The sequence below is a fragment of the Macaca nemestrina genome, chromosome 14, assembly GCF_043159975.1.
Source record: "Macaca nemestrina isolate mMacNem1 chromosome 14, mMacNem.hap1, whole genome shotgun sequence".
In the NCBI taxonomy this organism is placed as follows: domain Eukaryota; kingdom Metazoa; phylum Chordata; class Mammalia; order Primates; family Cercopithecidae; genus Macaca; species Macaca nemestrina.
The window spans coordinates 14,735,708-14,760,286 of record NC_092138.1 but is presented as its reverse complement, the minus strand read 5'-3'; the positions used below and the strand labels follow the sequence as shown (position 1 = coordinate 14,760,286).

Below are 24,579 nucleotides of genomic sequence, written 5' to 3'. Positions count from 1 at the left end.
CGCCCAAGCTGGTCTGGAACCCTCGGGCTCAAGTGATCCCCCCACCTCAGCCTCCCAAAGTGCAAAGATTACAGGGGTGAGCCACTGCAACCCACCAAAAGTTTCGTTTAAATTGCAACTTTTTCAAATTCTAAACATTGCAACTTATCAATGATAAGGCAATTCATTTCAGGTGACTGATACTCAGATCTGATTAGAGAATAGTGATATCTCCATTTTAACCTGAAACTAAAACATGCAGGTCAAATCTGGAATGCCTGCCACCTGATTTTGTACAGCCCTCAAACTAAAGATGGGTTTTACATTCTTACATAGTTTAAATAAATCAAAAGAATAATATTTCGTGACTCATGACAATTACATGACATTCAAATTTCAGTGTCCATAAATAAAGTTTTATTGGAACATTGCCACGCCCACTTATCTGCATATTGTCTATGCATGCTGTCATGTTGCAACAGTAGTAGTTGCAATGAAGACTATATGTTTTACAAAGCCTAAAATATTTGCTAGTTGACCCGGTATAGAAAACGGTTTTCTGAACCCTGATCTGGGTCCAGTACACAGGAACATGAAACCACAGGAAGCCATGTCTATTCGATGCTAAAAAATGAAGGTGTTTCTGTAAAAAGAGTACCTACCTCTAAGAATTGTTGCAAAGATTAAGCCAGTAACAGATGTGAACCAGTCAGACTAGCGCCTAGCACACAGTATGTTCTGTCCTTGCCCTCAGACTACCTTGTGTTCCCTTGCTAGCCCTACATATGGCTGAAGTCAGAAATACTGTGCTGAGGGGAATGTCAAGCAGGATGTCAAGATATTTACCACAAAGCAAAGGCCCATCTTTAAAATAATTCTCAAGTCAGCATCATTTGCTTTGGGTTTAACCTCAGATCTCTACTGGCTAAGCATTTAAAAGACTTAATTGAAAAAGTCATACACAGGGAAAGGCTAACTACAAATGCTCAGAGAAGGCAAAAAGATCAAAACCAAAGGAGAAAAGGCAGGGACGCTGATAGGACTGGAGACTCCTGAGGCCCAGACTCACCAAGAAAGAAACCATTTAATGATCCATTTTTTTGGGGAAGATACTAAGATCAATTAAATAGAAAGGTTGGGGTTTTTTTCCTTGAACCTCCCACTGGGCATCTGTTTCTGGCAAAAACTCTGATAATGGAAAATAATGATTTTCTATCCTTCAAATATTGTACCAGGAAATGTTCTACTCAGATTAATAGTGTCTCTAATAAGACATTTAAAGGTAAAGACCAGTGATTAGTTGAATTCTTTTCAAAGAGCTAACAATTCTCCAAAGATAGGCTTTTCTAATATATTAGATGAGGTCAAGTAATTGCGTATTTAGCTGTATGTCTCCCTTCTGCCAGTTTTGAGTGCTTTTAGACAAAAAGGAACAACCTCCCTTTTATTGATCCTCCTTTAGCATACCATTACATAGAGTACAAAACCAGATAGCACCCCAGGAATAAATGCCAATTATTAGTGGACATTAATTGTGGAATAAGATGCAGATCTTGCCAGCAATGAGCTGGACTGCTTGGAACACAGTTGGCAGGGAAGGGGGTGGTTCTGGCTCCCTCTGACCCATCTGAGCCTAGGAGCTCTAGAATTAAAGTCATGGGCAGAAGACCAACGTAATGGTGTAGAAGATCAATATAATGGTCTTCGACTTCTGAAAAACAGAATTCTCAATTTGGCTTAGATTACATTTTGCTGTAACTTGGTTGCAACTTTACTTAGATTTAGCTTTGTTGGAATAAAAGATTTTCCACACCCTTGGCTTCAAATGTTTGGGAGTGTTCTCAAGACTTGCCCTTCAGCAGGGCTTGGGACTTTAGCACTCAGAGACTGCAGGGAGCTGTCTATGTTTTATAGCATTCCTGTGGAATGTGGACTGGAGAGAGAGTCCTTTGCTCTTCAATCTCATCCCTGGCTCTCTGGACGTTAGAAGACCTTTCTCCTCTCTGTCATCCTGTCTCCTGCCATCAGCAAGGGCTTCCCTAACCTGGGCTGAAGGTCTGGAGTGCCTCTGGGGGATTTCACTCAGCTCTCGTGCTGGTTAAAGGTTTGCCTAGTTGCCCTTAGCCCTGATCTAGGGTGTAATCCTCCTCTTCTGTCACTCCACCAGAAGTGAAAGCAGCTATGGGTCTCCACTCTCCTAAGAAGGACATTCTGGATTTTAATACATTTAGGTCTATTTGCATCTTCAGCTCTCAGATGGGTTCAAAAAACATGATTCTGTAATTCAGCCAGCTTGTTGGTGTTATTTTGATGTTAGGAGAGATCAATATCTCATGCCTTTCTACATCCTAAATAGAAAGGAAATGAGAGTTCCCAGTCTGTCATTTCCAATCTTTTACTTAGAGAGGGACATTATCTCTTGCAAATCCTTTAGGAGCCATCTTTATGCAGAGCATTAGATAAAATGCTGCAAATTTGGATAGCTGCCACGCTAAGAAGGAGACAGTGGTAACACCCTGGGGCCATACAGGGACAAGGCTTACAGGAGAGCAGCAACTTAGAAAGATATTAGCACACAATGTACGGAAACTCAGATTTCAGGTCAAGTTCTATTGCTTCATAATTGTGTAGCCTTGGATAAGTTAATTTCTCAGAACTCTGTTTCCTTATCTGTTAAAAAAAAATGGTGGCTGCAAACTCAATGGAAGGAGAAGGTAAATTGGCAGAGCAGGGATGGTGGCAATTCAGAGACAAAGGATTCTTTTAAAGAGGCACTGCTGCTGAATGTTACCACACAAAAGTCAGGGAGCCATGTGACCAAAACCCCAGTCACAACTAAAGCCAGAACTTTATGGCAACTGGTTCCATGTTTTAGAGCTATTATTTGGCTCAAACTACATACATCTGGGTCACAGTGTAGTCCAAGGACTGTCATTTTATAACTCCTGCTTTGGACTCCAAGGATCCCTTAAGAATAGAAATTGGCTGTCAAATTTCTTTGCTGTTGGCTAGTGACCTCTTGATAGTCGAAGGCGCTAAATCATAGTCAAAACTGTCTTTGATTAATAAAAATTAAGAGGCAAATTAATTGTTGCTTCATGAATTATTTTGTGGATAAAATCTTTCAAACCATGAGGTCATGGGGGAGTGTGGATGATGACGGAGAGCCCAGCTTGGGGATGAAATGGCTGCAAATCTGGGCTAGGCCACCCCACACTACTACAGTGCCCCACAAAAAGCCACCCTTCAATAAATATTTGTTGTATGAATGGATGGATGGAAAGATGCATGGAAGTATGGATGAAATATAAATGGATAGAAGGATGGATAAATATCCTCTGGATAAATACACTGCTATAGTCTCATTGAAAGTTCAAAGAATCTTTAGCTCTACACATAAGTTAGAATCACATGTGAGATACAATCAGAGAATGTATTAAGCAATGGCTGATTCCCACTTTCAATAATATAACCCCTCTCTCCTTCTTCATGGCCACATTGCACTTTGGTAACATTGTTTTTTCCCCCTTAAGGTCATGGTAGTTAGATTTCACCTGTATAAAAAACATTAATGGCTTGGATGTGCACATCACTTGCCCCAGCCCATCCCTCCCTAGAAATGTCCTTTACTCCAGGCCACAAAATGCAAGGACTTCATTTTTACAGTGAACGCATTTGATCCCAAATCATCCCATCTTCCCTCTTCCTAAGAAAGGTGCTACATCAAATAGCAACAAAAATGCAAATTTCTTTGATAATCTACCAAGGAGAGAGCTTCTATGAGTTTGGAAGGGACTTGGGAAGGGAAATGATACAGGGACAGAGAGCGATGACAAAGAGAAAATGCATTTTAAAAAAGATTGGGGTTGTAAAATAACTAGACATGTATTTCTTGTCTTCTTTTTACACAATAAACACACTTCTCAAAACTGACAAAAACATTTCTTAAGAGGGCCCTTGTGATCTATTCATCAGAAGCAAAGGTAGAGGATATTTTTCATGTCAGGGTATTTATTTCTAGAAAACTAGACGTTTTTAAAATGATAACTCCATCTTTTTAAACTATAGCCATGGCACATGATTTACAGAGAATATAACCTTTAAGAAACAGAGAGAATTACTATGTTTAAAAAACACATTGTGTCATTCTTGCTTCCAGCACAAACCTCACTGCCCTGGATCATTATAGTGTGGCTAGTTGGATGAATTTCCTGCTCTTTAAGGGCAAGGAATATACTTCATCAAAACTGCTTTACTGCCAATTGAGCCTTTTGAATATTTAAAAGCTGATGACCTATGACTGAAGTTAATGCAAATGTCTCTGTCTCTAATGACAAACCTGATGAACTGGTGATGAGAGGAAGAAAAGACTAGCTGAGCAGAAACTCTAGGAAATACCTCCAGCAAAGTCTATCAGGGTTCTTTATGGTAAAAGCAATCTTTTCTTGATCTTCATCCCCCTCTTAGCACCCTCAGGACTAATGGAATGGGTATGTCCTCTTACCCCAGGTGGCTTTGATTAAAGCTGTGGAAAACAGAAACCAAGAGGGACAAAAAGAACAGAGGTCCAGCCAGGCATGGTGGCTCACGCCTGTAATCCCAGCACTTTAGGAGGCAGACGCTGGCGGATCACCTGAAGTTGGGAGTTCGAGACCAGCTTGACCAACATTGAGAAACCCCGTCTGTACTAAAAATACAAAATTAGCCTGGCATGGTGGCGCATGCCTGTAGTCCCAGCTACTCCGGAGGCTGAGCCAGGAGAATTGCTTGAACCCAGGAGGCGGAGGTTGCAGTGAGCCAAGTTCACGCCATTGCACTCCAGCCCTGGCAACAAGAGCGAAACTCCGAAACTCCATCTCAAAAAACAAACAAACAAACAAAAAGAAACACAGGACCATCAAGTCCTCAGGGGTTGCAGCAATGGCTTCCTCCAGCCACCAGAGGGCTCTAGAGGGAGGAATAACCTATTTCTAAAGCAGTCCCAGGTAAGACCTCATCTCTGCACACCAAGCTTAAAGTCTGAAAATTACAAGAGATTATTTTTCACATAAAGTTTTACAACTATGGCTCCTGATAACTTAAAATTATCTATAGAGGCAGGACAGTGAAGTAGAAATTTATTCCATACCTGCTCTGCCATGTGTTTAGAACAGGAGTCAGCAAGCTACAACCCATAGGCCAAATGTGGCCTGCCACCTGTGTTGTCAATAAAGTTTTATTGAATCATGGCCCACTCATTTATGAATTGTCTATATCTGCTTTTGCTCTACCAAAACAGAGCTGAGTCACTGCACTAGAGACCGAATGACCCAGAAAGCCAAAAATATTTAACTAGCCCTTACCTAGAAGAATCATTCAGCTCAGTGGGTTATGTAAGTGACACATTTCCATATCATCTAGTTCACGTGATATTAAAAGGCCCAGAGATGCCTCTATAAAAATCTTTCTAAATGAAACTCTATTAGCTACACATCTATTAGAATGACCAAAATCCAGAACACTAACAACACCAAATGTTGGCAAGGATGTGGAGCAACAGGAACTCTCATTCACTGCTGGTGGGTATGAAAAATGCTGCAGCCACTTTGGAAAACAGTGTAGTGGTGGTTTCTTACAAAACTAAACATACTCTTACCATATGATAGAGCAATCATGGTGTTTGGTATTTACCCAAATGAGTTGAAAACTTATGTCTACACAAAAACCTACACACAGTTATTTATAGCAGCCTTATTCATAATGGCTCAACCTTGGAAGCAACCAAGATGTCTTTCGGCAGGTGAATGGATAAACTATGATACATACAGACAATGGAATATTATTTTGTGCCAAAAGGAAATGAGCTCTCAAACCAAGAAAAGACATGGAGGAAACTTAAATGCATATTACTGAGTGAAAGAAGCCAATCTGAAAAGGCTACACATTGTATGATTCCAACTATGGCATTCCGGGTAAGGCAAAAACTATAGAGACACTAAAAAGATCAGTGGTTGCCAGGGGTTAGGGGAGAAGAAGGGATGATTTTTAGGACAGGGAAACTACTCTGTATAATACTATAATGCTATTGGTATTGCAATGGAATGATACTATACATTCATCAAACCCATAGAGTGCACACCAAGAGTGAACTCTAATGTAAACTACCAACTATGGGTGATTATAATGTAACAATGTAGGCTCATCAGTTGTAATATATGTACCACTCTAGGAGGGATATTGATAATGAGGGAGGCTATGCATGTGTGGGACAGAGGTATAGAGGAAATCTCTGTGTCTTCCTTTCCATTTTCTGTAAACCTAAATATCTCTTTTAAAAAATAAAGTCTATTAAAAAAAGAAAAACAACTCTATTAGTCAATGAGGTTGTGAGGGCCATTAAGGGCTGTGTGCCCACTGTTTCCAGCTCCTATTACCTTCTGAACACCATAGAACTGTATTTCCTTGATCCTGGGTAAGATCCTGGGACAGGTCCTGATCAGAGAGTTGTAAGTAGAAGTGATAAGAATCACTTCCGAAATGAAGCATGACCTTTCAGAGCTCTTTTCCTTGTGGCTCAACATCTGGCAAATCCAAGCTTTTGACTTCCCTGAGTGACAATGGTGGGCAGAGCTCCCCAGCTGGCCTCTGGTGGGCACAGAACAGAGTAAAGAAGCAGCCTTTCTTACTCTAAGCCACTGAGCGTTGGGGGTTTGTTTCCTCAGAATAATCTAACTGATCTTGACCTATATAGAGATGATCAATAACGATAATATGCTACTATATTTGCAAAACTGTGACTTCTACCTACCTTACCTCCTCCAGTACAGTGAAGGACTCAGAAGAAGAAACATTGATCCAAGCATGAACTTTTACCTTCAGTCATCAATTTAATTTAGTTCATGAAAATTCTTCTTAACATCTTGGTCTTCTTAAAACTCCAAGGAAAAGTCTCTCTCTCTCTCTTTCTTTCTCTCTCTCTCTCTCTCTCTCTCTATCTTTCTCTCTCTCTCTCTCCATCTCCCAAAGAACTCTGTCATTCATGCCTATCTATCAGGCCATCTTGGTCCCACCTTCAAACAGTGTGTAGCCTCCCGGAGAGGAAATTTCTTCTTTCTCTCTTATTAATTTTCTGCCAAGAATGGAAGCTTTTGTTCCTTTCTCAGAGATCATAGGAGCAGAATAATCCTAATCAATGAAAAGACTGGGAGAAGGTTGTGAAACCATTCCCTCCTAGGGTAAAGATGTTGATCTCACTGTAAATTATCATTTCTGCTAATATTTGAGCACCTATTGTGTTTTATTTCTCAGCTGATTCAGAAAGCAGGCAGGAAGAAGGAGGTTATTTATTGGGTCCCTCAAACCCCAAAAAAGGCCAGCTGGAATCCTCTCAGGACATCTTCAGAACAGCAGTTCGATGGCCACACACTATCCCTAGCTACGTGGGAGGGTCACGGGTGTTGTGGTGACACTGGAGAACAGGATGGCCATGGCTTGGTGCAGCCAAGCACAGGTCTCCTCCATCCATGACTCCTTCCTGGCATGGTCAGGTTTGCAGAGTAATCCAAGGCCCAATTCCTTACACAAGACAGATAACGCTTTCTTGACCTGTGTGTGAAGGGGTGGTGGCACCCCCAGAGCACCTTCAGTCCCTGTAGCAGGTTTCCCATCAGACGCAAGACAGCTCCTCTCGCTCTGCACTGTCAGCCTCTTCTGCTCTTCTTGTCTTACCCTCCAAAGCAAAAGTATCTCTCTGCTACACTGATGCTGAATGACATGCAGGACTACTTAGAGACAATGAGCAAAAATATACAGGGAAATGCCTCCGGAAGCTGTCCTTGCAATGCGATATGATTCCTGACAGGTTCATCCTTCAGGCATACAACTCTGACCTCTTCACAAAGGCTTAATGGATGTTACAAATGTGCAGGGCCACATGTGCCATAGAACAGCAGCTTTGATCAAACCACGGAACTTACTTCCAAGATTTATAAAGTGTGACAGACTGATGACCCCCTGTCTTCCCTGAGTGCATGATGACTACTTCCAGGGATCTCCACAAGCCCAGTTGCTGGCCCCGGGTCCAAGCTACAGCTTTCTGAATGTTAATAGAACAACCTGGAATCTTCTTTGATTCACTCATTTTCTCATGAAATTGTGGATCACCAAGTCTGGCTGCAACGCCTCTCATGACTCTCTTCTTTCCATTTCCTTTACTCCTATTCTTTTTCAGGTCCTTCACATTCCATGTCTGAACACCAGAAATTACTAGCCGGCCCTCCTGCCCTGGTTCTCCATCCTCAAGCACTGTTGACATGGTGATCACCGTGGAACATCTACCCGACTACCTGATTCCCTTGCCATGCTCAACAAAGGGAGAAGAGCATGGGCATACCTTGAACCAGGTAACCCAAGGTTCAAGTCCTGACTCCACTATTTACTCAGTACAAGTCCTTTAACCACTTCAGCTTGTACTTTCCTCATCCCACGCTAGAAAGAACAATAGCGTCCATCTAATAGAGTTTGGGAGAACTGAGTGGGATAATGCACTTAAAGCTCTTAGCACCATGTTTTGGCATCTAGTAAGTAAATGCTCAATAAATGTGTATTATTATCATATGTTCTGAGCATTAGAGACCCTGCAAATTCAGGGCATAGAAAACCTTTCCATTCCATCTCCTATCAGTTCAAACAGTGGCTGCAGCTCCTTCATCCAGGGATTCTCACCCTGTGCTCCCCAGAACACTGCTCTGCCACAAACCCCTCCACAAAAATATCGGAACTTTATTTCTACCTCTAGTACATTTGTCTCCAAAATAGCAAAAGAGTGGTGAGAATTTCATGTATCTTCAACAAGGCTTTAGGAGACAATACTCTAAAATTACCCACATAGATGGCATGTTGCTTTCTGAAAGAGGTACAATGTTTTGATGTCTAATCATCTTTATCTCTAAGACTAAGCGTCATATTTTCCCAGCTGAAATAAGCTGCCACCTTGAATGCCCTCACGTATACGCTTCCCAGACTCACCAGTAGGGGGCGCGCCTGCATAAAGGAGGGAGCTTGAGCAATTTCCTCACACGGGGACAGTTGTCTGTTCCAGAATGCATAATCCAGTGATGCAATTTTCTTTATACTTACCAGAGGCCCAGAACATGGAAGCATCTCAGTTCTTGCAGTTTTTCACCAACACTTGTCATAACACTGCCCATGCTTGCTATTACCAAAATGATTTTTTTTCTGTAGTTTGCACAGTATCTAAATTCTAGTTACAGGCTAGACTACCTGAGTTACCTGAATTCCAAGTTGGCAATGATCCCTACATACACTTCATTTTATTCCCAGCAGCCCATGTAGAGTGTAAGCATCACAGAGTGCATAAAGGCTCAGACTCTAGACCAAGGCTGCCGGAATTCAAATCCCAGCTCTGATACTTACTAGCCATGTGACCTTGGGCAAGTTGTTTAACCTCTCTGGACCTCAGTTCCCTCATCTGTAATATGGGAATAACCAATAATCTATCTCCTAGGTTGCTGTGAAGATTGAACAAGTTAATATGTGCAAAGTGCTTAGAACAGTGTTGGGAACGTGGTGAATGCTGTATGCAATTTTGCTACTCCTACCGCTGCTACTGTGCGGCTATCATCGAAGCATCACAGGTGAGAAAAAGAGGATCAAACACTAAATCTGTCATCTTAAGAGCAGCTCAGCAAAGGGAATCTTGCCAATGGGTTCTACTCTACTTGAAGTCAATGCTTCCAGCTATGGCCACAGGTGGGAAAAAGACAATACAAAATTCAAATCAGAAAGGTTTACTTATTTACCTTAGATTCCACTTTCAGAAGCTCAGGGTGCTTAGAAATCCATATGTGTAAGAAAACGTATGGCTCTAATAACTACTGATGGTTCACAAACAGCTACTTATGGGACTCCACACTGTTGAGATTGTTATTGACGGAAGACACCAGGGTGTCCTTGACAGTGCCCAGAAAAATTGCACTGCCACCCAAAACGGCCTACCCATTCATTATATATATTCCTCCTTCACGATGTGATTTCCACATTCCCTGCAGTAAGAATATTTTCTCACCTTTATCATTTTCACAAATGTCTACCCAGATTACCTGAGTTCATTTTTATGAATTTCCACTATTTTTCTTTCCAGCTTCTGCGACTGCTTGGGGAAAATCTCAAACTCACTGATGTAATTCTCAGTATGCTCATCAGGATCGTAATCACCAAGCTCAGCTGTAATGAGTGAAAAAATAAAGAGAAAGAGAAAGATTAAAAACAATAACATGAGCAGGGTGCATATGGAATGCCTCCTGCCATCCAAAAGAAGAGGCTGGAATAACTCACCCAAAAATCTGTATCTGTACCCAGAGAAAGTCTGAGTGTCTAGAGGGTCATATTACAGTTCAGATCGAGCTGTGTGAGCTTGGGATCTTGAGAATCTTCTCTGGGTCTCACCTTCTTTATCAGTATAATAAAGGATTTAAATCACTGTTTTTCAGTGAGGACACCATTGGCATTTTGGGGGTTAAACAATTTTATTATTTCAGATTTTCCAAGGAACTGTAGGACATTTAGTACCTCTACCTTCCAGGTACTAGATGTTAGCAGCATACCCAGGCACTGTGACCATCAAAGCTGCTCTCTCCCAGAAGTTAGTCAAAGAATACAGGATTTCAGTTAGATGGAAGGAATACATTCAAGACAGCATTGTACAACATGGAGACTATAGTTAGAAACAACATACTGTATACTTAAAAAGGCCTGAGAGGGTAGCTTTTAATTGTTCTCAACACAGAAACAAATGATAAGTATATGAGGTAATGCATATGTAAAGCTCGGTTTAGCCATTCCACAATGCACACATATTTCAAAACATCAGGTTATATACCATAAATATACATAATGTTTGATTTAAAATGTTTTAATTTTTAAAAAATTTAATGCCCCTGTCCCAGTATTTCCAAGTGCTCCCCAGGATAGGAGGTGGTACCACCTCTAGATGGAAACCAGTGGACATTCATCGGGGTTCCATTCACAGCTAATATCCTCTGCATCCAGGAATTCCCTGACTGGAGCGGCCTGTTCTGAGGCTTATGCAGGTGTAACTTATTCATTAAAAAATCACAACAAGAAGGAACCCAGTGGGATTGCACTTAAAAGCAAATTGATTGCTCTTGAAATTAAAGAGTATACATCTAAAACAGAAGAGCATGCCAAATTAAAGTTGTTGCTGGATTCTAACAAGAAATGAAAATAAAATCCTAAGCCCTTCAACAGACTGAACATTGCCCCCACTTGGACAAGCGGCCCCAGAGAACTCTTAAAAACTGAGTTCCCATACATGATGAGGTCGGACCTCATTATACTTCCTCCCTCATTAATTGCTATTAGGTTTCCTACACCAAGGGTTAAACAGAAACCCGCCCTTTTGAAAGATTGCACCACTGATATCAACCAATCGCCGATGCTGCCCCTCCCTTTTGTGGTTCTGAGACAGCAACTGACCAGCATTCCTTCTAGACCACAAAGTGGTTCTAGCCAGTCTATGGAGGCTGTGCACAGAGGGCATTTGTGTCCTCTGCTTCACCTTTTGATGTATAGGCCCTAATGATAATACGTTTAAATGTTAAGTCTCCACCCAAAAGTGAACATGGGATGCACGTTGCTTATGTGCTAGCCTACTATGCATGCCTGTGCCTTCCTTTTGTGAATATTCATAGCTCCTACGATAACCTGTTGAATATGTATACTTGGCCACCCCATTTGGCATAAATCTTTGTCTTATTCTTCCCACCCTTGAAGTGCTTGTTTCCAGCTTCGGGCCAGAGGCTACGTTTCCCCACCTGTCAGAATGACCACCCTGCAAGCTGCAACCCTTTGTGAGAAATAAAGCTCTTCTTTCCAAATTTATGTACTTCATGATTCTTCAGCTGACACTAACAAAGGTCTCCTCCAGAGGATCTTCAAGGGTAAAAAGAGAAATGCCTACACATCTCTGAGCACCCAGAAGGCCAAGCAGAGATACGTGTGTGAACCACAGCATAGAGGAGCAAAGGTGATATCTGGCATCAAGAATACTTTTTATTGGTTCCATGAGCATGCTAAGGAAAATGAGCCAGAAGAAGCAAGTGTCTCTGGAAGAAACAGAAGATATGGCCCAGGAGAGTAGACTAAAGACAGTGGAAAAACTGTATTAGAAGAATCTGATCACCAATATGACTTTGAGGTAGAAAAAAATTAGTATGCCTTGAGTGCATCTGAAAAATTACATCCAACTCTGTAATTTGTATCCACTGTCCCTTCATTGTCACATCATCTGATGACCGGAAAAGTACATAACCAGGAGGAAAGCAAAGCTCTTTAAAGCTTCTGAACAAAATTCAAATTACAGAGTTCTTAAAACAACCTAGAACATATACCACAGCGAGGGAAGACTTCTAAAATAAGACCCAAAATACTATCAATCACAAAGGGGAAATTGATTAATTTGATCATACCAAAGTTAAAATTTATTTCTGTTTAATAAAGGACATCAGAGTCAAAGTAATAGAGAGATGACAACTTGAAAGAACATATTTTCACTATCTAAAGCTGACAAGGACTAATATCTAGAATAAAGAAGAAATCCTTACATATTATTTTTTTAATGGACAGGAAGACCAATAGAGAAATGGTCAAAGGATAATGAACAGACAATTCAAAGAAGGGGAAACCCTAAGGGCCAGTGTAGGGAGAGATGCTCAAACACACGAATAATTAGAGATATACGAACCAAAACAAGATGTTACTTTATACCTATAACATTGGCAATAAAACTAGGGAGTTGGCAGAGACACGAGAAAACAAAAATACTTGTGCACTGCTGAAGGGTGCTAGATACATGTTGCTCCTCCAGAAAGCAAGGTGGGAGTATTTAGTCAAATATTATGACCCAGCAATCCCATTTCTGGGCATTTTTCCTAGAAAAACTCTAGGTGCAAAAAAGGATATGTTCAACTTTTTTTATGACAGCATTAATCATAATAGTCAAAGTTGGAGGCAACTTGGGTGTTTATTGTTAGCGGGACAGATGGATAAGTAAAACATGGAAGATGCACCCTTTGGAATATTTTGTCACAGTTAAAATCAACAAAATACATGTATGTCCAGCAATATGGACAGACCCCAAAAGCAGTGTTCTGAGCGTAAAAAGGAGGGAATACAATGAGTTCTATACCATCATTTAATTTATGAAACTTAGAAGTATAGACACAAAAAACAATATTAATCATTTTATAGGGATGGATACAAAGACAAAGATATATATATATATATCTCTTCAGTGTTGCCCTTAGGAGTGGAAAAGGGAAGTCAATCAATCCATGGGCCTAAAGGGACCAATGATGAGAGGTGGGCCATAAACTGATGATTAACTCAACCTATGTTCCAAAAGAAATACATATAACATGTCCACCTGCACACACATACACGCTTGTGCCCCTGTGAACTAGCTACAGGCATTAATATTTAGGAGATGGACAATCCCAGTGCTTCTATTTTCCACAGATGATGGGATAATGGACAACCAATATGAAACTGGGTCATCTTCAATGCAAACGTCAGCTTGCAGAGTGGTTGGTGAGGGAGAGCGTCATTTGTGAGGGTGCACTTTTCTTTCCAGGAAATCTTGTGAGATATTATAGACTTGCAGTGCTAAACACTGCAAACATTAAAAACGTTAGAGAAGAAATGTCATGAAGATTGCACTGGATTGCTGACAAGACTAACACTGTCCCCACCACAGGCCATGCTCTCTGATCCCTTAAAGCTTGTCTTTAACTCTGACCTCGCCTTAAGCAGAAGGCAGGTTTTTTTAATGAATAAAGACTTCTAGCTATTCATACCAAGAGGAGTTGGGTAAGCAACCGTGGTTCTCCCTCCTGCTCATGACTTGGAAGTTGAAGTTGTAACACATGACATACAACTGCAGGCCCTGTGGTTTGAAACCAGGTCTAGCACTTTTCTAAAAGCATTCAATTCTAAGAGCAAAATCCAATGAGTTTGAAGTGAATGGGTGAGTAAGATCAGAAACAGAAAGTCTAAAAAGCAACAGGCTTTCCCTTGGTTTGGAAAGGACTATTCCAAAAGAATTTGAGATGCAGGACCTTTAGCTCCAGGGCCAACTCCTTCAGGAGCTTTCCCTGACCCACCCTTGCTAAGTCAGGAGCCCTCCTGGGACACTCATAGCAGGGATCGGGCCTGTGTGTTCCTCCATCTAGCCATCAATGCAGGGTCACAATGCCCTGTTTCCTTGTCCATCTTCCCACAGGAATTTTGTATTGCCATGTGGCCCCCTAGCAACTGCTCAGGAAGTATTTGGAGAACACATGAACAAATGAATGAATGAGATAGTGATACCATCCCAGCAGGCGGCCAACTAATCTTTCTCATAGTTAAATGAATCAGGCACAATCATTTAGCTAAATGTTAAATGAATCAGGCACAGTCATTTAACAAAATGTTAAATTTAACTAAACGTTAAATGCTTCTGCCTGATTCAATTAACTATGGTTAATCAGGGCATGTTTGAAGCTTCGGTATATTCTGAGTTTATTAAAAGCAGTCAATCAAGCCATGTGTGGTGGTGCACACCTGTAATCTCAGCTACTTGGGAGGCTGAGGTAGGAGGATTGCTTGAGGTTAGAGTTTGAGACCACCCTGGGTAACATAGTGAGATCCTCTCTACACAAAATACAAAACCAGTCAATCACCAATCACCTGGAGTTCAGGCAAGTGCCCCGATTCATTTCAGGCAAGTGCCCCGATTCATTTAACATATTTAGTGGAGAACCTGCTGTGTGTCAGACACAGGAAGACTGCTGTGAAAAGCACCCAGATCCTGCTCCCATGGAATTAGATTCTATATAGGAGGAAATGCACAATAAGTCCAAAAACAACTCAAGATCTAAGTGTTTGCAAGAAAACACAACAGGGCTCTGAGAAAGAATGACGTGCAGGAGGGAGCTGCTTTAGGTCGAGTTGTCCAGACAGACTTATCAGAGGAAGTGACTTCTGGACTGAGTTCTGAATGTTCAGCAGGAGTCAAGATTTCTACAGGGGTTGAACACACCAGGCAGAGGAGATAAGTTGAATTCTGCTGTGGTGCTGCTTTGTAAAAGGAACAGGAAAGATATTTTTACCAAGAAAGAATATAAATAGATCCCAAAGATTCTGTGTTTGTTTTGCAATTTGTATTATGAAAGAAAATGCATTGCATGTCTTGAATGTGCTTGTTGGATTCAGTATGGACAGGCAGCAAAACTCCAGGTGATGGATTGGTTTTGTATTCCTTGTAGAGACAAGGTCTTGCTATGTTGCCCAGGCTAGTCTCAAACTCCAGACCTCAAGAAATCCTCCTGCCTTAGCCTCCCAAGTAGCTGGAATTACAGGTGTGCACCACCACATCCAACTTGATTGACTGTTTTTTATAAACTCAGAATATACTGAACTTAAAACATACTCCTTGAAAGAGGGTTAGCAAACAAGACGATGAGGGGCGACAGTGCCTCCTATTGATAATCACTTACTCCATCTTCCCTGTTACTCTGTAAGAATAAGCAGTTCTGAAACGCCAACCTATATCTGTATTTGTGAATGCAGAGCTGCCGAAGTACTCACCCGAGAATCGGACCTTTATGAACCACTTTTACTGAATTTGCTATAGATGACCACAGACAGCACTGCATTTGAGAGCCCAAAGGTCTTTTTGAGGTCTGCCAGTCCATTTCCCACTCTACTTTCTCCACAGTGTCTGTGTGTGTGTGGTCAGTAATAATAGCAATGAGGGATAAAATAGGGCCCTGATCGTCTGGATGGAGGCTCCCTGGCTTTATTTCAGACAGAAAACAGGATGGCGAGCCTTCCATTATAGATCCATATTAAGCGTGTCCTAGGAGAATTGATGGTAATTCACTAAGGCCTAAATGCATTCTGAAATCCTCATATGCTGGTCTGTTGCTTGGATTAGTATCGATTCCTTTGTCTCTTACCTAAGACAGTACACCCTAACTCGAGATGTGCAGCCTTCATCATGGAGGAAGGGAACTATGGGATTTACAGTCCTCTCACTCCAAGGTATGAGAAGTAGCTTTCAGAAACACATTCTCTACCTCAGTCCAGATGAAAGGGCTGTTTCCCATCTACAGTATCAACTGTAGTGCTTGAAACGGGAAAATACCCAAGGGTTTTAACACCTCTGCCAAAATCTGCTATCCAGAATGAGGCTATTCCCAGGGAAGGGGGCGAAACACAACACACACACCCGCTTTGGAATTCTCAGAGACCAAACACAACTGAGAAGAGGATCAAAGGAACTATTTCACAGCACAGAGCATCCCACAGGGAGGGCGGTGGGCCACAGGGGAAACCCCAGGAGAATGACGGGTTTCTCCATCAGTGACAAGCTAAGTGTTGTGGTAGGCAGATGATCATCACTGATGACCACTAATGACCATCAGAAGCTCCTGTGTTATTCCAGATCCATTGGAAGATTGACATAGTCCTCTCTCTCTCTCTCTATCTCTCTCTCTCTTTCCGCCCGCCCCACCTTCTCTCTCATAAACATGTCGTTAATGTTCATGCTATAAACAGCTGGATCATCTGAGTCCCTCCAGTTGCCTCTCAGCTGATCCAGGGGAACAGAACACCTGAGCCATTTTCACTTGGGTGTTGGGCCCATCCGTGGCCATGTGGTGCCTCAGGCCCTGGAGGCCTCCTTCCCTCAAACCGCTTTCCTTACTAGGTGGAAACATTCAGAACCTAACCCATGTCAACACATTAGCTATTTCCCCCGGGGTTTGTTCAACTGGAAAATGAACAGTAGTCACTTCTAATGGGCCTCTGCTACCCCTGGCCTGGTGCAGAGTGGTCTCTGAAATCACATGGCCAGGAAAGGAGGATGACTATCCCATTTAATAGATGAAGAAACTGAACCCCAAAAAGCTTAGGTAACTAGGTAACTTATCCATGGTGAACCATCCAGGAAATGGGAAGAAAGATTCAAATGGTGGTATGACAGTTTATGGGACTTGTGCTCTCCTCACCATGCCCATCGCTAGAAGAGCTGAGGAATTAGACATAATAGATGTGTATGTACGTATACACATACACACACGAATAGATAGGATGGATGGATGGATAGATAGATAGATAGATAGATAGATAGATAGATAGATAGGTAGACAGACAGACAGACAGACAGATGTACATGAAAATGCTTCCAAGGATGACCCCTTTGTTTAACACCCATCTTCCTGGATGCAGATTCCCCCCTCAATATGTCCATTAGACCTCTCATCTAGCATTTGGAACTGAGAACATACAATACCCACAGCCCTTCAGAGCTTCTTATAAACCCACCCATTCCACATTCCAGCCCCTTTGAAAGAGAGCTTCTGACTCTGACTCATGGGATCTTGAGGGACTCTGTTTTTGCAGAGGCTCCTGTGAACATCTCAGCCCAGCCTTCCACCCGGACTCCACTGGCTCGGAACGGAAGGTGAGTAGGGGTTCCGTTGCTATGTACCCAGTCCTACATGGTCTCCAGCCACAGACAGGCAGGATGGCCACGGGTGGGAGAAAACGGAGGCTTGAAACAGCCGGAGCTCCACAGCGCAATGGTAGTATGGGTGAGCTGTGGCCAGACTTACCTTGAACAATACAGGCACCCAGGTAGGCAGCATCGGAAAAGGAGCACAGCAGGCGGCCATGAAAAATATCCCTTTTAATCTGAAGGTACAAAAGGTACCTGCAATACAAAAGGAGAAACGGTCACCCTAACTTTTGGCTGAAGTCTGGAAGAAGTAGGATTGTTCATGCTTAGCTCCAGTGGTGACCAGACCTTTTCCCAGCTCTAGGGACTGGCTTAGACAAGCCCAACCCTTTGTAGAACAAGCAGAGGAAAGCTGAGAGGGGCCCTCTGAATTCAGAAAAGCAGAAGTGTCTGCTGAGCAGATCTTATCAGCTTCCAAAGCTGAGCAGGCTCTGCCTTTTCAAAGAGGCATGAGAAGAAATGAGGAAAGCCACAGGACCCAGTGGCCAGAGCTCCTGGCAGAAACTCCCACACGAGGATAGCCATGACCACTGTCATCACTACCTGCATCTCAGGCACATGCTGCCCTAGCTCTGTTTCAAATGGAGAGCCGGGAAACAGACTCAATCAGTACATAAGGCCAGCCTCACCATTTCTTAGGGGGAGAGAGACACATTAATCAACCTCAGACAGTCGCAGTTATTATGAGGCCAGAAAGGCAACTAACTGATTCACAACTAAAGCTGCCATCTGTGTAGTCTCTGCCCTCCAGGGACGGCACACTCAGATGCCTACTGAGACCAGGCACATGGTGGCCTATGACAAGAGCAAGTCACCTGTGCTGGTGTAAGAAGTGCTGGAAGCAGGATGGGACACAGCGGCTCCCTAGAAAGGGGGCAGCCACCACACAGCTCCAGCCTAGTGCTGCCACTAGAAAAGCAGACTAAATGTGTCCAGTTTTTCCAGAAAAATAGCAGGGTGGGAGGCAGGCAGCAAAGCAGGGTGCCAGGTTGCAACCCCTGGCTCAGGCTCATTTTGTCCCCGTCCTTTCTGTTACTCCACACTGATCAAGCTCTCTTCCAATTTCCTCATCTTCTCAAGGTTCTTTCATTCCATGCTCAGGCCTGGGATCTGTTGTTTCTGAGCAGAGAAACTTTACAGATGTGTGCAGATTCTTTCCGTGCTTACTTTAGAGTTTAACTCTCAGAAACCAATGTTTTTTCTCTTTCTCGTCTTCTTGGGGGTTTGCAGGGCGCATCTCTCAATCAGTCCCAGGTATCACCTTGTGAGGTTAATTTTATGTGTCAACTGGATTGAGCCATGGGATACCCAGATATCTGGTTCAACAGTTTTTCTGGGCAAGGGTGTTTCTGGAAGAGATTAGCATTTGACTTGGTGGACTGAGTAAAGCAGATGAGCCTCCCCAGTGTGAGTGGACCTCATGCAATCCACTGAGGGACTGAATAGCACACAAAGGCAGAGGAAGCTGAATTCACTCCGCCTGATGCTTGAGCTGGGACATCAATCTTCTATCCTCAGTGCTCCTGGTTCTCAGACCTTCGACTTGGATTGGAATCTACAACATTGACTCTCTGGCTCTCAGGCCTTTGAACTACTGGCTTTCCTGGGTCTCCAAGGTACAGATAGCAGGTCATGGGATACCTTGGCCTCCATAGTCACATGGGCCAATTCCTTATAATAATTCTCATTATGTATGAAAGGGTGTGTGTGCATGTGTGCATGTGTGTGTGTGTGTTTATGTGTGTGTGTAGCCTATTAGTTCTATTTCTCTGGAGAAGCTCAACTAACAAACATCTCTAGCGCCCAAGTAGTTTAATCTTTACTCAGCCATAGGAGGAGCGACATGCGTAATCCCCATTTTAAAGGCAAAGAAGTAGAGAATCAGAAAGGGTGATTAGTGTGCTAAGGTCACAGGGACACTGTCAACCCTAGAGCACTGGAGCTCACTGTTTCTGGGCCATTGGTTCACTGAAAGCACACTGGAGCCATTGAAGGAATCAGTGGCTCACTGATGTTTTCCTTCACCATATCTTTGTCTAACATCTGCTTTATGCCATGCACTGTGCTGTGTGGGCACTGGGGGCATGGTGGAGGCTTAAATGACAATCTCTGTCCCCAGTTTAGTATTAAATTTTGTGCAGAGGATAAAGGCAGTCCCTAATAAGTTTTTAATTTGGAGCTTGGTACGTATTCTGTCAAAGGAACCATATTACACTCATTGGGTAAGGACTCAGACTAGCTGCTTAATCTAGTGCCTCTCACACTTTAATGTGCACATGAATTACTTGAAGAGTTTGTTAAAATTGATTCTGATTCAAAAGGTCTGGGATGGGCTTGAGATTCTATATTTCTAATAAGCTCCAGGGGGGCCAGGTGCGGTGGCTCCCACCTGTAATCCCAGCACTTTGGGAGGCCGAGTTGGGTGGATCACGAGGTCCAGAGATGGAGTCCATCCTGGCTAACACGGTGAAAACCCGTCTCTACTAAAAACACAAAAATTAGCTGGGCATGGTAGTGGGCACCTGTAATCCCAGCTACTCGGGAGGCTGAGGCAGGAGAATCGCTTGAACCCAGGAGGCAGAAGTGACAGTGAGCTGAGATCGCGCCACTGCACTCCAGCCTGGGTGACACAGCAAGACTCCATCTCAAAAAATAAATATAAATAAATACATAAATAAATAAGTTCCAGGGGATTCTGTGGTGCCGCTCCATCAGCCACACTTTGAGTAATAAGGTTCTAAACCAGTGGGCCTCTGGATCCTACCCCAGACCCAGTGAAATCAGAATCTAAGCCCTCACCAAAACTTGTACATGAGTGTTCATAATAACATTATTCATCATAGCTGGAAAGTGAAAACAGGGCAGGGCTCAGTGGCTCATGCCTGTACTCTCAGCACTTTGGGAGGCTGAGGTGGGCGGATAGCCTGAGGTCAGGAATTTGAGACCAGCCTGGCTAACATGACAAAGCCTGGTCTCTACTAAAAATACAAAAATTAGCCGGATGTGGTGGCTCGTGCCTGTGAAATCCCAGCTACTCGGGAGGCTGAGGCAGGAGAATTGCTTGAACCCGGGAAGCAGAGGCTGCAGTGAGCCGAGATCACGCTACTGCTACTGCACTCCAGCCTGGGCAACAGATAAAGACTCCATCAAAAAAAAAAAAAAAAAAAAAGGGAAAACAAGCCAAATGTCCCCCAGCTGATGAATAAATAAAAGAAATGTGGTATATCTATACACTGGAATATCATCCAATCATAAAAAAAAAAAAAAAGAAATGCTGAAGATGCTACAACAGGGATAAACTTTGAAAGCATTATGCTAAGTGAAAAGACGCCAGACCCAAAAGGCTACACATTGCATGCTTTGATTTATATGAAACAACCAGAATGGACAAATATATAGAGACAGAAAACAGATGACTGGTTGCCAGGAACTTGGGAGAAGAGAGAATACTGGATGACTGCTTGGGTACAAAGTTTCTTACTGGGGTGATGAAAATGTTTTGGAATCCGATCATGGTGTTAGTGGTACAAATCTGTGCACATACTAAACTGTACACTTCAATAGCTACCAAAATAAACTATTTTGAAAATCCAAATTGTCTTAGAGTGGTGGTTCTCAAAATTTGGCATGCTTCAGAATTACCTGCAGGGCTTATGAAAATAGGTTGCTGAACCCAACTGCCGGGGGTTTCTGATTCAGTAGGTCTTGGACAGACACCAAGAATCTGCAATTATAACAAGCTCCCAGGTAATGCTGATGCTGCTGGCTCAGGGACCTCACTTTGAGGACCGGCCCTAGACTATTCAGAATAGCAAAGTCACACAAATGCTTTAAATGATTAAATCTTAGCCCTTTTTAAGGACTGTAAACCACCAGGCCAAATACCATGAAGTTTCTTTTCAGTGTATTGAATGTGTGCATCAAACATAAAAGCATTTCTTTCTACTTTTTGATGAGTTTGGCAGTGAAAAATAGTTTCAAATAACTATTTATTGATAAATGAGAGGCTTGGGTTCTAATCCCAGAACTCAGAAATCAATTTGGCAAGAGCTTCCTGAGAAAAGAAAAGCAGCTTTCACATCAGAGTTTGGGGCTGCGCCCGTATCAGTGATCTCAGGAGATAATCGAGAATTACTGTGGATTCAACATAATCCACTGAGCCTTGTAAATGGTTTCGCATTAAGGATGCTCATTTTTTTAATATAATAGCTACCAAAAAACAATGCATCTCCCTTTAGTGTCATTCCTGCACAAAAAGATTAAGCAACAAAAACACATGAGGGTCTGAGTCATAAATTACTGTGCTGCCATTAATAAAACAGCATCTCTACATGGATTAGAAGATGGTTCTTCTAAAAAAAATTAAAATCAACATCCTTTTGGTAACATTCAATGTATAGAGCATTTACAAAAGCCCCAGAAATCTAAAGGATTGTAAGATGATCGCTTAAATGGGGAGATAAAGGGTGAAAAGTGATTTCAAATATCATCTTTTGTGGTTATTTTTATTATTTTGCATTTTTAAATTTGTCTTTTTCTTAACATTTCTTTACTCTTAAGCATGGTCATGAACATGATCTTAACTTCTCACATATTAAATTCTTCTCAAACTTTAGATTAATCTTATAATAAAATAACAATTTATCATACAAGAAAAACTAAATGCCTTCAAGATAGGAATTCAAACCATAAGTACCTGGGGCAGTCCACAGTTTCTCAATTCATTTAGAATCCTAAGGACTGTGTTGACTAAGAAAAGTCCATTTCTACTTGTGTAAGGGCAGTGGAACATCTTAGTTACCTTTGAAAACCAAAAGGGTCACGATATTCTACTATTCATACCTGAGCTATTTAGACAAAGGTAGGAAAATGTTAGCAAATACGATTGAGAGGGGCGAAACCAGGGTTATTAACTGAAACGCTGTGCTCTTTTACTTTCAAATGGGACTTTTCTCAACAACAAAATGTCCATCCTTAATTTATATTGTGACACATACTCAATTTTTATCCTCCAGACAAAATTACAAAGAGAAAAAATGACAAAAGTGAGGCATTAGGATTTGATTTGATCCTCCTAATTACACTGTTAGCACCCTGAGGGCAGGACAAATAGCTCTCTCTCTCTCCTTTCTCTCTCTCTGTCTTTGGCAGCTAATTCAGTCCCTGCCCCCTGGGTAGTAACAGCAAGTAAGAACAAATTTATCAAATAAATAATTAAAATTTTCAATCCAAAATCAGACTAAAGCTATATACTGTACCATTCCATTTACATGAAGTGTCCAGAATGGGCAAATCCATGGAGACTAAAAGTGGTTGCCAGGGGCTTGGACGGGGGCTGGGGTGGAGAATAGGGAGTGACTTCTATGGGGTACATGGTTTCTTCTGAGGGTGATGAGAACTTCTAGAACTAGATGGTGGGAAGGGTTGTCCAACACTGTGAATGTACTGAATGCCACTGCATTATACACTTCAAAATGCTGAGATCAATTTACGTCATGTGAATTTTACCTCAATAAAAAGAAAAAACCAGGCCAGATTGCAAAATCCCAACCACTGCTTATAACGTCCATTATCTATTACCGTCGTTTCCACGCACACACCCCCTCTCTCCCCATCTCCCACCCCCAGCACAAACCTTACTAAATGACTGTGAGCAAATTAATAATAGAGAGCAGAACTATCTGCTCCCTCCCAAAGTCACCTCCACGCCACTAATGGTCAAGCTTACCAGAGACCCTGGATAATAACAAGGAAGCAAAATATCCAAGAACCCAAAACCTCCCCCTGCCAATGATCAGAGCCGATTACACTTGCTTTTCTGTTGCATCTATCTGTACCTAAGCAGCTTATTTTGAGAGATGATTATAGCAAGTGATTTTTGTGGTCACCAAGCCAGAGCCTCATCTAGAACTAAGGGCACAGCAACTCTTTCTCTCCCATCCTCCTGAAGTCCTGCTCACAACCTGTGCCCAGGTTATTCAAGGAAGCCAATCCCCCCCCCACTCAAGGTACACTGAAGCTGTAGCCCCAGCAGAAGCAGGAGAGTTGGGCTGAGAAGAGTCTGAATGGAGGGACGCCTGCCGCCCAGTCGGTCATTCAGCAAGCAGAAGGCAGGATGACAGACAGTGCATTCTGCCAGGCGATCCTTTCCCTCCCAGAAAAGCTGAGATCCAAAAGATAGACTAGGGACTGCACCGGGTATGAATTTGCCCATGTCTCAACGACAGATGCCTCCTATTTATTTTTAGCACCCCACTGTCAGATGTTTTCAGAGAACACCTCCCCCGTCATAGCCAGTGCTTTTTTTCTGCAGTTAATTACACTCTCAATGACAATTGTTTTTTAAAAATCCCAAAACAATTCAGTGTAAGAGAAGCATTCCAAGCAAAAACGCTGAGTTCTGAGCCTGCAACACTGAAACCATCAGCTGTAGACGGGAGGCCGTGGAGCCTGCAAGACCAGAGAGGTCCTGGCTGGTTAAAGGCGCACGTTAAACATACAAACAAACAAAAAATACCTTGTGAGCTCTTCTTTAATCTTCAAGGGTTCATGTGGGTAGAATTTCACTCTAAAGCACATGGTGTATGGTGGATGAGCTGAAACATCATAAAGAAAAGGCATGAGAAAAGCAGCAAAAGACCATGGCCTCAAACACACACGGGAAAGGCAGCCGTGCAGCCTGACAGGCTAGCCTGGGGAGTGGGGCCGGGAGGGGGTGATTGTTCTGGAAGAAGCAGATATGATGCCCAAGAAAACAAAGCGACAGCAACAACAAAACTCAAAGAAAATGCTTGACAGGACTCCCAGAGCAAATGTAGAACACCAGCAACCTAGTCAGTGAGCTCATTTTTCCACATCACAGCTCGCCTTCATTCCTTCGTTCCCTCCAGCACACAGCTCCAGAGAACACTTCTCTTCTGATTCTTCCCACCCTTGTGACAAATAAATTGCCCATAAGCACCATTCAAGTTGCAGGGCTCACAAAATATTTTTTTAGCCTGTGAGGTGGAAAAAAAAAA

At 42.5% G+C, this 24,579-nt stretch overlaps 1 protein-coding gene across 4 annotated transcripts in view; it reads right to left on the bottom strand.

Annotated features, from left to right (window-relative positions):
* Positions 1-24,579, bottom strand: part of LOC105498745 (FERM domain containing 3) — a 294,366-nt gene that overhangs the window by 73,384 nt on the left and 196,403 nt on the right. For 3 of the 4 annotated variants that reach the window (XM_011771041.2, XM_011771039.2, XM_071077625.1), the window contains exons 4-6: positions 24,078-24,156; positions 17,658-17,755; positions 10,080-10,203 (exon numbers count right to left, since the gene is read on the bottom strand). In XM_011771041.2, coding sequence (XP_011769343.2) covers positions 10,080-10,203; positions 17,658-17,755; positions 24,078-24,156 — 301 coding nt within the window. Of the gene's footprint in view, positions 1-10,079; positions 10,204-17,367; positions 17,494-17,657; positions 17,756-24,077; positions 24,157-24,579 lie in introns of those variants that run through there. The other variant, XM_011771044.3, reaches the window with a different exon arrangement.